Source organism: Tursiops truncatus, chromosome 2 (genome assembly GCF_011762595.2).
Source record: "Tursiops truncatus isolate mTurTru1 chromosome 2, mTurTru1.mat.Y, whole genome shotgun sequence".
NCBI lineage: Eukaryota > Metazoa > Chordata > Mammalia > Artiodactyla > Delphinidae > Tursiops > Tursiops truncatus.
In genome coordinates this window covers 124,745,227-124,763,817 of record NC_047035.1, presented here as the reverse complement: position 1 = coordinate 124,763,817, position 18,591 = coordinate 124,745,227, and the positions used below count along the sequence as shown (strand labels likewise).

Genomic DNA, 18,591 nt, shown 5'->3' with positions numbered 1-18,591 from the left:
CCTGCTTTTGCTCCCTGCTCCTCAGAAGTGGCAGTTAGCTTTTTTGGTCTTTTTGTATCTTTTTGTCCATAATTTGCCCCAAGTACACATGCACACAGTTATTTTTAGTCCCTTATAGTTTCTTTGTATTTTGTAACTCCAGAAGACATATATCCAGGTGCAAGCATTGCAGCACTACAGCAAAGGGTCCCAGTCCCAGCCTGTCTCAGTAAGCCTTCCCACATTGACAAGTGTACAGTTTTCACCACACTCTGGCCAGCAATGAATATTAGAACTCATTAAATTTTTCGCTGTGTCAGGTGGACATAACATGGAATCTTAATAATTAATTGTATGTTTTGTTTCTAAAGAAAACTGCACTTTCATGTGCGATTTCCCTCTGCACAGCCTGCTCATAGGTATAACCGCCCATGCCCCTTTTATTAACAAAAATTTATTTCCAGTGATTTGGTGAGAATATCCACAGAGAAGTTTTACATCTGTGCTGGGAGGCTTTGCTGGTATGAGAAACGCTCAGCCTGCGTGGCTGGAGCTCTGCTCTACGTGAGCCGTGAGCGAGGCCCCTGGTGAATGCCACTGCTATCTTTGCTTTCTTTTCTGATGCTGGGTCTGATGGCCCAGCTTGATGGGACTGAGCACCAGCCATCTGGAGTCAGTGAGGAATTACTGCCAAGAGTCACCCTGGGGTCATGTCGCCCTCTACATCCCCCCAACCTCTGCCTCTTCCCCGAAGAAATAAAGGGTTGGATTTCACCGTAATGTGACCCAGAGATGAAAACTGCTGCTGAGGCTAAACCCTAGAGTGACAGCTGGCAAAGAAAGAAGCATCCTTCTTGCTGGAGGCCGGTAAGCCCAGGGCAACAGTGGGTGAGCCACTGCAGTGCCAGGAGGGCGTCACCTCTGGGGAGGGACAGCCCCCAACCCCCGGGTTTGGCCACACAGGGACTCGATGGAGGATGGCACAGGAAGGTCATTAAACAATTATGACCAGGTCAGTAGCATCCTAAAGTTTACTCTTGTTTATTCTGCAGTGAATTCTGGGTTGTTAGGTATATGTTTACCTTTTGCTACTCTATTGATGGAGGTAAATGTAATTTTTGAAAAAGTATATATTCAAGTAAAACGTCTTTTCCAGGATGTACAGAAGATGCCACAGATTTTGAATCAAGAGAGAGCATTTGCCTTCTGTCATGCATGCGTTCTTTGACGGGGACAAGAGAATTAAATGTATAATATATATACGTAAGAGACCAACATTTAGAACTGTTAGAATTAAAGTCACTTTCATATTACCTCTCCATTGTCCTAGACTCGTAGGAAAAAAGCAGTAGGGAGAGAATTTTATTCTGATTATTAGGTTGGGAGGGATGAGTTAACAAACACTGTTCTAGAAGAAAAGGGAAGAATGTCTCCTTAGGATTTAAGGACAGAACAGACTCAGAATCAGCAGACAAAGGAGGACTCTCTTTAAGATGGGGAAGGCCACAGTGAACTATTAGTGTAAGTGGCATGGCTTGTATAGCCAGACATCATTCTATAACATTCATGGAATTCTGTTTTATTACTTTCCCAAAATAAAGGAGAATAATAATTTCTGTTAGTTTTCCTGTAGTCAGAATAATTTGTTTTTCTACAACTTGAATTACAGAAATAACATTTAGAGATTGAGTTATTAGCAACTAAAAACATTTCTCCTAGAAATGGCTGAATATGTGAAATATACAGTGTTACTGAAAGTATTTTTTTATAAATAGAATATTAAATTGAAAGTGATTATCAAGGACTAAATGATGTTCTGGTTTCATAGGTTTTTAAATATTTTTTAACCAAATACTTTTTCACATAATGAACTTTTAATTTACTGTCCGTGTCCAGCATATTTAAATACCAGGCTGTGTAGATATTAACATTTATCACCCACCAGGAATATGTTCACTTATCACCTCACAGCTTACCCTAAATATTTCTTGTATTCTTGTAGAGTAAGTCTACATGTGCTGAATCCATAATGCTACTCATTCACTACATTTATAGCTTCCCCTCACTCGTTCTTGCTTCTAATTACTTCTAATTGACACTTTCCTAAAAACAAACAAGCAACACTGACCAAACCTTAAAAATAAAAATGAACTGTGCTAATGGTTTCCCTTTCTCCTAGTTTTTTGTTACCTTTTTGTTATGCATATTAACTTTACATTAATTCAAAATATAGAACCATCACCCAAACAATTAAGATGCCTGGTTGTAGTATATATATGTATATGGAATTTTCATTGCTATTTAGGAAAATAATTACACCTATTGTAATAAAGAACAAAAAGGATTTTTTTAAAAATTTGACACTGAATCATTCTAATGTTCTACTATTATTTTCCTACTAGTCCTAGTTACTTGTTTGCTACATTAATATTGTATTGAAATAGAGTAAGTTTGGGGGGTTATATTTTTAGTATGAATTTTAAGTCTGTATGAGCAAAATATTTAGAACTGTGATGTTTTACTGTGTAAAAGAGTATAATTACAGATAATGGTTGATTAATAGGCACAAATAACTAAATAATCTCAAATAGTATACATACATACAATTACCCCGATTTAAGTTTAAATCAAAGGACACCAATTCTCAAATATAAAACTGTAGTATTTTTGTAAAAAAAAATTACTATTAAAGTAAATATTTACCTCCAAGAAAAGGTGTTTCATGGTGGGGAGGAGGGGTTCTGCCTTACTTGATGTATCTCTGTACTATTTAATTTTTTTCAGTGAGAATGTATTCTTTTATTACTTATCTAACTTCTTTAAAGTTTTAAATAAAGCAGTCATATAATTCCATTACAGGGAATTTAGGAAATAAAGAAAAATCTTTTCTAATCCTATCACTAATTCCCCCCAGCCCATCATTAATACTTATCATTAGCATTTGGTCTTTTTTTTTTTTATTTAAATATATGTTAACCATTCTCTTTATGATTTCAGGAAATTAAATGAAGTTAGCAGAGTAAATTAAATGCACATGCATTACCTGATGTTTTCCCATAATGTCTTTCCAACAATTTGATTGGACCAGACCCCCCAGCTCTTGGGTCAGTGAGAGTGTACATGTGTTGTCCATGCAACTTAAGAAAATCAGATTCAAACTGAAAACACCACAGCATTAAATATATATATATGTAAATAGAACTGAGCAGAGTCTTGTTTCTTAGTATGTCATTTATTCCACATATGTTGCATTATTTATAAATCAAGTTAAAGTAAAACCACCCTTGTAATTTCACATGCATCCTATGTCCTTGGTTCTACCTTCTCAGTGTTGCTTAACTTGGGCATAAAGGTGAACTTTTTAAATTTATGTTCCTAACGTGAACAGAAGAGGTTACTTTATACCTCCTCACACACATGCACCTGTCTTTTACAGAGATAAGGAGGATATTTGTTTAATTCTGAAAGATGAGCAATGACATAATTAAGTGCCTCTTCTGATGGATGACGCAGCCGTGGATTCTGCCTTCTTCTTACCCTGCCAATGGCTTCTCCCTGCAGCTGGCTCTCAAATGTCTTAGTCTCTGACTGTTAATAATTAATGGGGACTGTTAGTGTGTGATGGGATGTGAAACTGCCTTATTCACATGTATAACCACTTACACACTAAGCCCTTTTTTGATACGCCTTTCCAAAAATGCATAGCCAAAAAAAAAAAACCAGTAATCTCCATTCAGACACAACAGTCTTGTATTGGTGTTTCAGGAAGGATGCAGATTGTGCGTGACACTTATGAAATCCACTTAACATGGCTTTTCAGAATGGTTGCCTTTGAAATAGTCATGGCTTAGAGTGAGCTGTAAAGACCCTGGATGGTATCAAGGGGCTTCACTGTAAGCAACTTGTCTTTCCCTTTTTCCAGAGCAGGATTTTTCTGGGTTGGTGGTGGAGCTCGTTCAGTATGCCATATGGCAGGCCTTCCATTTAGGGTATGTTATTCTGATTCACTTCTCCCAATATTTTGTTATGAAAAATTCCAAACATACAGTGAAACTGAAAGAACTGAACCATGTACATCCATATACCCACCACCTAGATTTTACCATTAACATTTTCTAAAATTGCTCTCATTTCTATCTGTTCTTCTATCCATCCATCAATCCATTATTTTTAATGCATTTCAAAGTAAATTGGAAATATCTGTACTTTTCACCCTCAAGTGCTTCAGTATTCATATTATTGACTATAGTTCAATATTATTTATAATTTTTTAGGTAAAGTTTATATAAAGTAAAATGCACATACCTTCATTAGACTATTTGATAAGTTTTGACAAATACCAACACCTGTGCACTAAAAACATCATCAAGATAAAGAACCATCACCCAAACAATTTCCTCATGCCCCTCCGCTGGTAAACTTCATGACTGTTACCACCCTCAGGACCCACTGTTCTGATTTTTTTCCCACCACTGATTAGAATATAAATGGGATCATTTTGTGCAGTCATTCTTTCACTCGGCATTGTGTTTTGAGATTCCCATCAATCATTTCATGGATCAGTAATTTATTCCTTTTGATTGCTGAGTAGTTACTATACCACAGTAGTTATTTATTCATTCTCCTGTTGTTGGACACCTTTGCTATTTACAGTTTGGAAACACCATGAATAAAGTTGACATTCTTGGATATATTTTTTACACGTATTTTTCTTGGGTAAATACCTAAGAATAGAATAAGTGAGTCATAGGGTAGGTATATACTTAGCTTTGTAAGAAACCACCAGACTTGTTTCCAAAGTGGTTGTACCATTTTAGACACAAACAATAAGGTATGAATGTTCTTGTTGCTCCATATCCTCACCAAGTATTGTCAGTATTTTTAAATTTTAGTGATTTTGGTGGGAGTGTAGTGGTGTTTAACTTGCATTTTCCTAATGACTAATGATACTGAGCTTTTAGAATATCTTCTGCTGTTCAAATCTTTGTTCATTTTTAACTGGGTTGTTTGTCCTTTATTATTGACTTATAGGAGTTCTTTCTTTTCTTTTTTTTTTTTTTTACATCTTTATTGGAGTATAATTGCTCCACAATGGTGTGCTAGTTTCTGCATTACAACAAAATGAATCAGCTATACATATACATATGCCCCCACATCTCTTCCCTCTTGCGTCTCCTTCCCTCCCACCCCCACAGGCGGTCACAAAGCACCGAGCCGATCTCCCTGTGCTATACGGCTGCTTCCCACTAGCTATCTATTTTACGTTTGGTAGTGTATATATGTCCATGCCACTCTCTCGCTTTGTCACAGATTACCCCTCACCTTCCCCATATCCCCAAGTCCACTCTCTAGTAGGTCTGTGTCTTTATTCCTGTCTTACCCCTAGGTTCTTCATGACATTTTTTTTTCTTAAATTCCATATATATGTGTTAGCATATGGTATTTGTCTTTCTCTTTCTGACTTATTTCACTCTGTATGACAGACTCTAGGTCCATCTACCTCATTACAAATAGCTCAATTTCGTTTCTTTTTATGGCTGAGTAATATTCCATTGTATATATGTGCCACATCTTCTTTATTCATTCATCCAATGATGGACACTTAGGTTGCTTCCATCTCCTGGCTATTGTAAATAGAGCTGCAATGCATATTTTGGTGCATGACTCTTCTTGAATTATGGTTTTCTCAGGGGTATGCCCAGTAGTGGGATTGCTGGGTCGTATGGCAGTTCTATTTGTAGTTTTTTAAGGAACCTCCGTACTGTTCTCCATAGTGGCTGTACCAATTCACATTCCCACCAGCAGTGCAAGAGTGTTCCCATTTCTCCACACCCTCTCCAGCATTTATTGTTTCTAGATTTTTTGATGATGGACATTCTGACTGGTTTGAGATGATATCTCATTGTAGTTTTTTTTTTTTTTTTTTTTTGCGGTATGCGGGCCTCTCACTGTTGTGGCCTCCCCCGTTGCAGAGCACAGGTTCCAGAGGCGCAGGCTCAGCGACCATGGCTCACTGGCCCAGCTGCTCCGCGGCATGTGGGATCCTCCCGGACCGGGGCACGAACCCACGTCCCCTGCATCGGCAGGCGGACTCTCAACCACTGCGCCACCAGGAAAGCCCCCTCATTGTAGTTTTGATTTGCATTTCTCTAATGATTAATGATGCTGAGCACTCCTTCATGTGTTTGTTGGCAGTCTGTATATCTTCTTTGGAGAAATATCTATTTAGGTCTTCTGCCCATTTTTGGATTGGGTTGCTTGTTTTTTTGTTATTGAGCTGCATGAGCTGCTTATAAATTTTGGAGATTAATCCTTTGTCAGTTGCTTTATTTGCAAATATTTTCTCCCGTTCTGAGGGTTGTCTTTTTGTCTTGTTTATGGTTTCCTTTGCTGTGCAAAAGCTTTGAAGTTTCATTAGGTCCCATTTGTTTATTTTTGTTTTTATTTCCATTTCTCTAGGAGGTGGGTCAAAAAGGACCTTGCTGTGATTTATGTCATAGAGTGTTCTGCCTATGTTTTCCTCTGAGAGTTTGATAGTTTCTGGCCTTACATTTAGGTCTTTAATCCATTTTGAGCTTATTTTTATGTATGATGTTAGGGAGCGATCTAATCTCATACTTTTACATGTACCTGTCCAGTTTTCCCAGCACCACTTATTGAAGAGGCTGTCCTTTCTCCACTGTACATTCCTGCTTTCTTTATCAAAGATAAGGTGACCATATGTTCATGGGTTTATCTCTGGGCTTTCTATCCTGTTCCATTGATCTATCTTTCTGTTTTTGTGCCAGTACCATACTGTCTTGATTATTGTAGCTTTGTAGTATAGTCTGAAGTCAGGGAGCCTGATTCCTCCAGCTCCATTTTTCGTTCTCAAGATTGCTTTGGCTATTTGGGGTCTTTTGTGTTTCCATACAAATTGTGAAATTTTTTGTTCTAGTTCTGTGAAAAATGCCAGTGGTAGTTTGACAGGGATTGCACTGAATCTGTAGATTGCTTTGGGTAGTAGAGTCATTTTCACAATGTTGATTCTTCCAATCCAAGAACATGGTATATCTCTCCATCTATTTGTATCATCTTTAATTTCTTTCATCAGTGTCTTATAATTTTCTGCATACAGATCTTTTGTCTCCTTAGGTAGGTTTATTCCTAGATATTTTATTCTTTTTGTTGCAATGTTAAATGGGAGTGTTTTCTTGATTTCCTTTCAGATTTTTCATCATTAGTATATAGGAATGCCAGAGATTTCTGTGCATTAATTTTGTATCCTGCTACTTTACCAAATTCTTTGATTAGCTCTAGTAGTTTTCTGGTAGCATCTTTAGGATTCTCTATGTATAGTATCATGTCATCTGCACACAGTGACAGCTTTACTTCTTCTTTTCCGATTCGGATTCCTTTTATTTCCTTTTCTTCTCTGTTGCGATGGCTAAAGCTTCCAAAATTATGTTGAATAAGAGTGGTGAGAGTGGGCAACCTTGTCTTGTTCCTGATCTTAGTGGAAATGCTTTCAGTTTTTCACCATTGAGGACGATGTTGGCTGTGGGTTTGTCATATATGGCCTTTATTCTGTTGAGGAAAGTTCCCTCTATGCTTACTTTCTGCAGGGTTTTTATCATAAATGGGAGTTGAATTTTGTCGAAAGCTTTCTCTGCATCTATTGAGATGACCATATGGTTTTTCTCCTTCAATTTGTTAATATGGTGTCACGTTGATTGATTTGTGTATATTAAAGAATCCTTGCATATCTGGAATAAACCCCACTTGATCATGGTGTATGATCCTCTTAATGTGCTGTTGGATTCTGTTTCCTAGTATTTTGTTGAGGATTTTTGCATCTATGTTCATCAGTGATATTGGCCTGTAGTTTTCTTTCTTTGTGACAACCTTGTCTGGTTTTGGTATCAGGGTGATGGTGGCCTCGTAGAATGAGTTTGGGAGTGTTCCTCCCTCTGCTATATTTTGAAAGAGTTTGAGAAGGATAGATGTTAGCTCTTCTCTAAATGTTTGATAGAATTCATCTGTGAAGCCATCTGGTCCTGGGCTTTTCTTTGTTGGAAGATTTTTAATCACAGTTTCAATTTCAGTCCTTGTGATTGGTCTGCTCATATATTCTATTTCTTCCTGGTTCACTCTCAGCAGGTTGTGCATTTGTAATAATTTGTCCATTTCTTCCAGGTTGTCCATTTTATTGGCATAGAGTTGCTTGCAGTAATCTCTCATTATCTTTTGTATTTCTGCAGTGTCAGTTGTTACTTCTCCTTTTTCGTTTATAATTCTATTGAATTGAGTCTTCTCCCTTTTTTTCTTGATGAGTCTGGCTAATGGTTTATCAATTTTGTTTATCTTCTCAAAGAACCAGCTTTTAGTTTTTTTGATCTTTGCTATCGTTTCCTTCATTTCTTTTTCATTTATTTCTGATCTGATCTTTATGATTTCTTTCCTTCTGCTAACTTTGGGGTTTTTTGTTCTTCTTTCTCTAATTGCTTTAGGTGCTGGGTTAGGTTGTTTATTCAAGATGTTTCCTGTTTCTTAAGGTAGGATTGTATTGCTATAAACTTCCCTCTTAGGACTGCTTTTGCTGCAACCCATAGGTTTTGGGTCGTCGTGTCTCCATTGTCATTTGTTTGTAGGTATTTTTTTATTTCCTCTTTGATTTCTTCAGTGATCACTTCATTATTAAGTAGTGTATTGTTTAGCCTCCATGTGTTTGTACTTTTTACAGGTCTTTTCCTGTAATTAATATCTAGTCTCATAGCGTTGTGGTCAGAAAAGATAGTTGATACAATTTCAACTTTCTTAAATTTACCAAGGCTTGGTTTGTGACCCAAGTTATGATCTATCCTGGAGAATGTTCTATGAGCACTTGAGAAAAATGTGTATTCTGTTGTTTTTGGATGGAATGTCCTATAAATATCAATTAAGTCCATCTTGTTTAATGTATCATTTAAAGCTTGTGTTTCCTTATTTATTTTCATTTTGGATGATGTGTCCATTGGTGAAAGTGGGGTGTTAAAGTCCTCTACTATGAATGTGTTACTGTCGATTTCCCCTTTTATGGCTGTTAGTATTTGCCTTATGTATTGAGGTGCTCCTATGTTGGGTGCATAAATATTTATAATTGTTATATCTTCTTCTTGGATCGATCCCTTGATCATTATGTAGTGTCCTTGTCTCTTGTAATAGTCTTTATTTTAAAGTCTATTTTTTCTGATATGAGAAATGCTACTCCAGCTTTCTTTCGGTTTCCATTTGCATGGAATATCTTTTTCCATCCCCTTACCTTCAGTCTGTATGTGTCTCTACGTCTGAAGTGGGTCTCTTGCAGACAGCATATATATGGGTCTTGTTTTTGTATCCATTCAGCCAAATCTGTGTCTTTTGGTGGGAGCATTTAGTCCACTTACATTTAAGGTAATTATCGATATGTATGTTCCTCTTCCCATTTTCTTAATTGTTTTGGGTTTGTTATTGTAGGTCTTTTCCTTCTCTTGTGTTTCTTGCCTAGAGAAGTTCCTTTAGCATTTGTTGTAAAGCTGGCTTGGTGGTGCTGGACTCTCTCAGCTTTTGCTTGTCTGTAAAGGTTTTAATTTCTCCATCAAATCTGAATGAGATCCTTGCTGGGTAGAGTAATCTTGATTGCAGGTTTTTCTCCTTCATCACTCTACATATGTCCGGCCAGTCCCTTCTGGCTTGCAGAGTTTCTGCTGAAAGATCAGCTGTTAACCTTATGGGGATTCCCTTGTGTGTTATTTGTTGTTTTTCCCTTGCTGCTTTTAATATGTTTTCTTTGTATTTAATTTTTGACAGTTTGATTAATATGTATCTTGGCATATTTCTCCTTGGATTTATCCTGTATGGGACTCTCTGTGCTTCCTGGACTTGATTAACTATTTCCTTTCCCATATTAGGGAAGTTTTCAACTATAATCTCTTCAAATATTTTCTCAGTCCCTTTCTTTTTCTCTTCTTCTTCTGGAACCCCTATAATTCGAATGTTGGTGCGTTTAATGTTGTCCCACAGGTCTCTGAGACTGTCCTCAGTTCTTTTCATTCTTTTTTCTTTATTCTGCTCTGCAGTAGTTATTTCCACTATTTTATCTTCCAGGTCACTTATCCGTTCTTCTGCCTCAGTTATTCTGCTATTGATCCCATCTTGAGTATTTTTAATTTCATTTATTGTGTTGTTCATCATTGCTTGTTTCATCTTTAGTTCTTCTAGGTCCTTGTTAAATGTTTCTTGCATTTTGTCTCTTCTATTTCCAAGATTTTGGATCATATTTACTATCATTATTCTGAATTCTTTTTCAGGTAGACTGCCTATTTCCTCTTCATTTGTTAGGTCTGCTGGGTTTTTATCTTGCTCCTTCATCTGCTGAGTGTTTTTCTGTCTTCTCATTTTGCTTATCTTACTGTGTTTGGGGTCTCCTTTTTGTAGGCTGAAGGTTCGTAGTTCCTGTTGTTTTTGGTGTCTGTCCCCAGTGGCTAAAGTTGGTTCAGTGGGTTGTGTAGGCTTCCTGGTGAGGGGACTAGTGCCTGTGTTCTGGTGGATGAGGCTGGATCTTGTCTTTCTGGTGGGCAGGTCCACGTCTGGTGGTGTGTTTTGGGGTGTCTGTGGACTTATTATGATTTTAGGCAGCCTCTCTGCTAATGGGTGGGGTTGTGTTCCTGTCTTGCTAGCTGTTTGGCATAGGGTGTCCCGCACTGTAGCTTGCTGGTCGTTGAGTGAAGCTGGGTGCTGGTGTTGAGATAGAGATCGCTGGGAGATTTTCGCCGTTTGATATTATGTGGAGCTGGGAGTTCTCTTGTGGACCAGTGTCCTGAAGTTGGCTCTCCCACCTCAGAGGCACAGCACTGACTCCTGGCTGCAGCACCAAGAGCCTTTCATCCACATGGCTGAGAATAAAAGGGAAAAAAAAGGAGAAAGAACGAAAGAAAGAAAGAAAGAAAGAAAGAAAGAAAGAAAGAAGGAAGGAAGGAAGGAAGGAAGCAGTGAGGGAGGGAGGGAGGAAGGAAGGAGGAAAGGAAGGAAAGAAAGAATATAAAATAAAGTTATTAAAATAAAAAATAATTATTAAGAAAAAAAGTTTTTTAAAGAAATAAAAAAAAATAAACAGACGGATAGAACCCTAGGACAAATGGTGGAAGCAAAGCTATACAGACAAAATCTCACACAGTAGCATACACATACACATTCACAAAAAGAGGAAAAGGGGAAAAAATAATAAATCTTGCTCTCAAAGTCCACCTCCTCAATTTGGGATGATTCGTTGTCTATTCAGGTATTCCACAGATGCAGGGTACATCAAGTTGATTGTGGATCTTTAATCCGCTGCTTCTGAGGCTGCTGGGCGAGATTTCCCTTTCTCTTCTTTGTTCTCACAGCTCCCGGGTCTCAGCTTTGGATTCGGCCCACCTCTGCGAGTAGGTCGCCGGAGGGCATCTGTTGTTCTTCGCTCAGATAGGACGGGGTTAAAGGAGCAGCTGCTTCGGGGACTCTGGCTCACTCAAGCCGGGGGGAAGGAGGGGCGCGGAGTGCGGGGCGAACCTGCGGCGGCAGAGGCCGGCGTGACGTTGCACCAGCCTGAGGCGCGCCGTGCATTCTCCCGGGGTAGTTGTCCCTGGATCCCAGGACCCTGGCCGTGGCAAGCTGCACAGGCTCCCTGGAAGGGGGTTGTGGATAGTGACCTGTGCTTGCACACAGGCTTCTTGGTGGCGGCAGCAGCAGCCTTAGTGTCTCATGCCCGTCTCTGGGGTCTGCGCTTTTAGCCGCGGCTTGCGCCCGTCTCTGGAGCTCCTTTAAAGCAGCGCTCTTAATCCCTTCTCCTCGCGCACCAGGAAACAAAGAGGGAAGAAAAAGTCTCTTGCCTCTTCTGCAGGTCCAGACTTTTCCCCAGACTCCCTCCCAGCTAGCCGTGGTGCACTAACCCCCTGCAGGCTGTGTTCACGCCGCCAACCCCAGTCCTCTCCCGGCACTCCGACCGAAGCCCAAGCCTCAGCTCCCAGCCCCAACTGCCCTGGCGGGTGAGCAGACAAGCCTCTCGGGCTGGTGAGTGCCGGTCAACACCGATCCTCTGTGCGGGAATCTCCCCGCTTTGCCCTCCGCACCCCTGTTGCTGTGCTCTCCTTCGCGGCTCCGAAGCTTTCCCGCTCTGCCACCCGCAGTCTCCGCCCGCGAAGGGTCTTCCTAGTGTGAGGAAACCTTTCCTCCTTCACAGCTCCCTCACACTGGTGCAGGTCCCGTCCCTATCCTTTTGTCTCTGTTTACTCTTTTTTCTTTTGCCCTACCCAGGTACGTGGGGACTTTCTTGCCTTTTGGGAGGTCTGAGGTCTTCTGCCAGCGTTCAGTAGGTGTTCTGTAGGAGTTGTTCCACATGTAGATGTATTTCTGGTGTATCTGTGGGGAGGAAAGTGATCTCCGCGTCTTACTCTTCCGGCATCTTCCCCTAGGTACGATGATTTCACGTGGCTGTAGGTAAGAGGCCTCAGTTCCTTGCCACATGTATCTCTCCTTAGGGCTGCTTGAGTGTCCTCATGACATGGCAGCAGGCTTACCCCAGGATGAATGATCAGGCCCGCCGTCCCCACGACTGTCGCGGCTTCGGGCACCGGGGCCCCTCCAGAGCTGGCAGCCTCAGTGAGGCCGCCCTCCCCTCGGGCTCTGGGGCAGTTCCGTGACAGCGGAGGGAAGAGACCCTGAGCCGGGAGTTCCAGCTCTGCCAGGAGTTCTTTCTATTTTCTGAATACCATTCCTTTTTTGGATATATGTTTTAGAAATATTTTCTTCCAGTATGTAACTTGCCTACTCATTTTCAAATAGTAAATAATTTTTAAATGGTAGATCAACCTTCTGATGAGCAGGAGTTTTAAGTTTTGTTAAAGTCTAATTTAAGAATTTTTTTCTTTTCATGGTTATTTCTGTGTCCCATCTAAGGAAGCTTTGCCTACTCTCAAGTCATAAAAATATTCTGTGATTTTTTTTTTTCCTAGAAGCGCTACAGTTTTAACTTTTATGTTTAAATCCATGATCCATCTCGAAGTAATTTTTGTGTGTGGTGAGAAGTAGGGGTCCGAGTCTCTTTTTATTCAATGGATGTGCAGTTGTTCCAGCACCACTTATTGAAAAGATTTTTGCATTTCTCATTGTGTTGGCCCCCTTTATCAAAAATTAATTGGGTGTACAAGTATGGGTCTATTTCTCAACTTTCTATTCTGTTCCACGGATCTATTACCACACTGCCTTGATTATTATAGTTTTATATAAGACTTGAAATCAGGTAGTATATGTCCTCCAACTCTTCTTTTTCAAGATTGCTTGGGATATTATAAGTCCTTTGAATTTTCATACAAATTTGAGGATCAGATTGTCAATTTTTACCCCCCAAAAAGCCTATTGGAATTATGGTAGGGATTACATTGAATCTATAGATAAAATTGGGGTGAATTGACATCTTAACAATATTGATTCTTCTAATCCATGAACATGAGATTTCTTTCCATTTATATAGGTCTTGTTTAATTTCTCTCAGCAGTGTTTTATAGCTTTCAGGGTATATAGATCTTGTCCATCTTTTTAAAAATTTATTTCTAAGCATGTAATTTTTATGCTATTGAAAATAAATATAAAAAAAATTTTTCCAAATGTTAGCTGCTATAATGTGATTTGCTTTTGTGATGTCAATGTTTGGAAGCCAACCTTCCTCAGCATTTACATTATTACATTTAAAAAACCCTGGTTTTTTATCCCTTCAAAGAGGTAGCAAAGAGATGGAGTGGGTTTAGCCCCAGCCTGAGAGCTCGTGAACCAAACTTCAGTCCCAGTTTACCTCTTACAAGCTGTGTGAACTTGGTCAAGAATGATAGAATTCTGTCCCTGTTTCTGCTGCCACTCAACACAATCAAAATTTAACTCCTCATTCATTGTAGTCGTTTCTGTAATATCTGTAGAGATAAAACTTTTAACTCTGGTTCACTAACACATTTGAAAATCTGGTAGAAGCCTTGAATTTTCTCCCCAGAGAAATGTATATACACACACACACACACACAGAATTCTGTGTGCAACTTTAGGATGTGCAGGAAGTCTCTGAAGCCTTTTGGGATCCACAGACCTCCTAATTATGAAGCGTTCTAGAGTGGGAGCTCTAAGGGCTGATTGCTTTCACTTCTGCGTCTTCAGACCCAGCACAGTATGGAATGAGGGCTACCATTCTAAGTCCCATGCCTTTGTGGAGTTTTCTAGGCAGAGAGGGTCTAGATTTCCACACCCACAGGATTTGACCTGCCTTTCTTCCTCCACTAGATACCATATCCCTCTGAGGGATATAGCAGTGGGACAGTTTGGCGGGCTACTAGCTCTCTCACCAAAGCCTTTGCTTCTCTGTTGCTGTTGGTAAGGTCAGCCTGGCAGCCGCAGTTTCCTGCCAGGCAGCTCGCTCCAGGCCATCGTCTAGCTGCAGAATCTTCCCCGAGCTGTGTTCAGCTTCCCCATGCCTTCACAGATGGCCCCATGCAGGAAGGGCCTCCAGCAGGGTGCAGGTGCCAAAGTCTGCTGTACTTGGTGACACTGGCAGCATTTCAGGGCAACCCCTTTCTCTTGCTAAAGCCTCCAGATTTATGTCTTGGAGAGCATATCCCACTCTCTGATGATTCCCAAGAGCAGCGCTGGCAGTGGAGGTCATGCTATGTATGTGCTTTTGTCCACCCAGGTGCCGGGGACATGGGCAGCAAACTATCCATGCCAGGTGGCGACCCCACAGCACAGAGCCCCAGGACGGAAGGCATTCATGCCGCATACAAGCGAGGAGACGCCAGCAGAGCCCAGCACCTGCTCAGAGAAGCTTGTGATGAGAGCACGTCCCAGCTGGAAAAGGTAAGGTCAATGCCAGCCCCTCTGGCCAGAGCTGGGGACCCAGGTTGGGCGAGGGTTACCACTAAAGTTGTTTTCTTGTTATCATTATAATCATAATGAGGATTTCTATTGTGTTATGAATACCTTGTTTCTCATATAAACTTACGGGTGCCAGTCCTTTTGAGTGGACTTCTCAGCCTGTCATCACCTAAGCACACTGCTCCTGCCTTCCCAGGGGACAGGGAGGGGGTCACAGAAATATAAAGGACAAAATGGCAATCTGAAGGTTTAACTTTATTCTTTTACACTTTTTTCCACTATAAAAATAGTACATGCTCAAAAAAGAAAAATTTTTAAATATATAAAAGTAAAGAAAAAAAGAACAAAAAAGTAATCATATTCCTAATCCATCCAAACAATCCCACTTAGCATTTTTGGTATACTCTCTTCCAGGCTGCTGATCTGAACATTCATTTTGTCGTTGTTATTGTTTCTAATATAGATACAAGCCTATTTATGTATAGTTTTGCATACTGCTTTTTCTCACATAATATTATACGAACAATTTTCTGTATAAGTTCCTTATGAGCGTCACCTTCAATGGCTACATGACATTCCATCTAGTAGAGACAGTGTCACTTACCTGGCTGTTCCTTTTGGTTAGATATTTGTATTGTTTCTAATTTTTTACTACTGTAAATCATGCTGTATTGAATGTTTGTTGCCTAATCCTTTTCTTATTGTCAATATATTTTCTCAGCCTAGGTTAACAGGAATTGAGAATGTGGGTATGAGCAATTTTTAAATTTTGAAACACATGCCAAACTTTTCCAAAAAGCTTGTAGAGATCAACCATCTTGCCCACCTACAGCTTGAGAAGACCATTGCCACATTCTGGTCCTTGTGGGAAATTCTTATTGGCTGTTAACCATGGAAGCACTTTACTGATGCAATACTTTGATTAGCACAAGTTTAATGTCTCCATATAATTAATAGTTGGAAATAACTCAATTACTAAACCTGTTCTCAAAATTGTAAGAGAATTTTTTGGGGGGAATTGGCAAGTACATGTGCTTGAGAATTATTGAGGGGAGGGCATTTTTGATTCCTCCTATTATGAATTCACAGCATATATGGCCAAAGGCCTCTCTTCTTATGGGGAGAACTGGGATGCACTCATGAGCAGGTCAGACTTTTTGGCCCCTTGGGTTGACACTGGGTGGCTTCCCACAAGGAGGGCTGTTCAGCAGACAGCCTGGAGTCTGTGCCTCCCTCCGCCCATGTCAGTAGTCTGCCCTGGTTGTGATATCACGCCCATGCATTCATGGGTTGGCCCACTCACAAATTCGTTAGCATGACTGCCCTCTGTGAGCTGGGTTCCTTATACCCACTTCCCTCAATGCCTTCCATGAAGGAGATTAAGGGGAGTTGTAATGATCCCCATTTTATTATGAAGGAACTGGAGTACAGTGCTGTCAAGGCACTTGTCCAAAGACACATAGGTGGTAAGTGGCAGAGCCAGGATTCAACGTGGCATGTCCATTTGGCACCAACGTCAGTGTCCTGTGCCTGACTCTTCAGTGGAGAACCAGCATGACACTGGACCGAGGAACCCACAGTCTAGCAGAGGAGCCAGAGACATGGGGGTGGGTACACACAAATACAAGATGGCTTTTGGGGGACAATGGAATAGTCTAGCTCTTGCTGGTGGTGATTGTGATTGAGTTATACCTAGTCAAAATTCATCAAAGTGCAGTAAAAAGGGTGAATTTACTATGCATAAATTATATCTTAAGAAACCTGACTTTAAAGCAATACAGGAGAGCATGTGTTCAGGCTCAAATGACCTGTGTGGCAAGATGAATAAGTGTCCATTCAAGGTACCGCAGCCTCAGTGAGAGAGCCGAAAAAGCTTTAGCTATGCACAGACGGTGACAGAGGCCTCCCAGTGCAAGGGACGCTGTGAGCAAGGAGATGGGGCATGTGCTGACCTTTGACTGAGAAAAAGACCAGGCTTCCTGTGAGAAGAGGGCTCTCAGAGGCACAAACCTAAGGCAAAGGACAGCAGCCCTGGCTTGCACATTCAAATAACATGAAGAATTTTGATACCTGCCTGAGATATCTTTCATGATGCTGTTCCAAAGAAATAGAATACGAGACATTTATAAGATCAACCTTTCTAATAGTCACATTAAAAAAGTAAACAGAAACAGGTAGAATTTTAATAATCTATTTTATTTAACCAGCATATATTAAAGATCATCATTTCAACATGTAATCAGTATAAAAATTGACAAGATAGTTTACCCTTTTCGTACTAGGTCTTTGAAATCCCATGTGATTTTACACGTTCAGCACATGTCACTTTGTATGAGCCACATTTCAAGCCTCATTAGCCACATGTGGCTGGTGCTGCTGTCCTGGGCAGCACAGCTCCAATCTTGCCCATGGACTTCGTGAAGCATTTAGAGTCAATTTTCTTGGCAGTTCCCAACAGCACTCGTCTTGCTGACATCTTGGCCCTGTTCTGTTTTGACCAGGGCCAGCTCCTGAGCATCTCTGCGGCCTATGGGGATCTGGAGACCGTCCGGTATCTTCTCACTGAGAGACTGGTGGAGCTGCCGACGGAGCCCACCGACGACAACCCAGCCGTGGTGGCAGCACAGTTTGGGCACACTGATGTCGTGCAGGAATTACTCGAGTCTTTGCCAGGTAAATCCCAGAGCATGAGCTCTTCACCACCTCTCAGGGACCCTCTTTTCTTAGGAACCAGGCAGGTATTTGAGGGGGCTGCACTTCAAAATGTTTATGTCTTCACACTGTTTACCAGTCATGAGATCCAGAAATCTGGGAGTATTCTTTAAAGCAGTTTTAGGTTCACAGAAGAACTGATAAACAAGTACCGAGTATTCTCATATACCATCTCCCACAGTTTCCCTATTATTTGCGTTTTGTGTGAGTTGTTAAAATTGATGAACCAATATTGACACGTTATTACTAATTGAAGCCCATAATTGACATTAGGGTTGTATATCTCTGGCTTTTGACAAATGTGTAATGACATATTTCCACCATTACTGCATCATACAGAATTGTTTCACTGCCCTAATAATCGTCTGTGTTCCACCTATTTATCCCTCTCTCTCCCAACCCCTGGCAGCCACTGATCTCTTTACTGTCTCCATAGTTTTGCCTTTTCCAGAATGACATATAGTTGGATTCATACAGTACATAGCCTTTTCAGATTGACTACTTCCACTTAGCAATTTGCATTCAAGTTTCCTCCATGTCTTTTCATGGCTTGAGAGCTCATATATATATTTTTTTATTACTGAATAACATTACATTGTCTGGATGTACCATGCTATGTTGCTTTTTTAAATAACAAGTTAATTTTTTCTCTGGTGGACTCAAGGTGTCCTGATCTCCTTTGATTTCATATGATGGCCTTGGATCTGTGGCACTGTTTAAGTCCAGGCATCACTACAGCTATAGGCTGAGGCATTGCCTTAGAGTGGTCTTGGGAGTTAGGATTTTGTGAGGGAGTGGGGCCAGCTTCATGGGTATGTGACAGTGCAGTCACACAGAGCCCTGCACTTAGAAGGGCCCCACACTTAGGTTAACACTCTGCAGTTGCACCCTTGAAATTTTTTTTTAAAGATTTTTTTTTGATGTGGACCATTTTTAAAGTCCTTATTGAATTTGTTACAATGTTGCTTCTGTTTTATATTTTGGTTTTTTGGCTACGAGACATGTGGCATCTTA

At 40.5% G+C, this 18,591-nt stretch overlaps 1 protein-coding gene across 7 annotated transcripts in view; it reads left to right on the top strand.

Annotated features, from left to right (window-relative positions):
* The window catches only part of LRRK1 (leucine rich repeat kinase 1), a 121,140-nt gene that overhangs the window by 30,752 nt on the left and 71,797 nt on the right, over positions 1-18,591 (top strand). For all 7 annotated transcript variants that reach the window (XR_012330245.1, XM_033852062.2, XM_073801333.1 and 4 more), the window contains exons 3-4: positions 14,684-14,847; positions 17,367-17,538. Coding sequence is in view for 6 of the 7 variants with exons in the window: in XM_033852062.2 (XP_033707953.1) it covers positions 14,684-14,847; positions 17,367-17,538 (336 nt within the window). In the remaining variant the exon portion in view is untranslated. The remainder of the gene's footprint in view (positions 1-14,683; positions 14,848-17,366; positions 17,539-18,591) is intronic.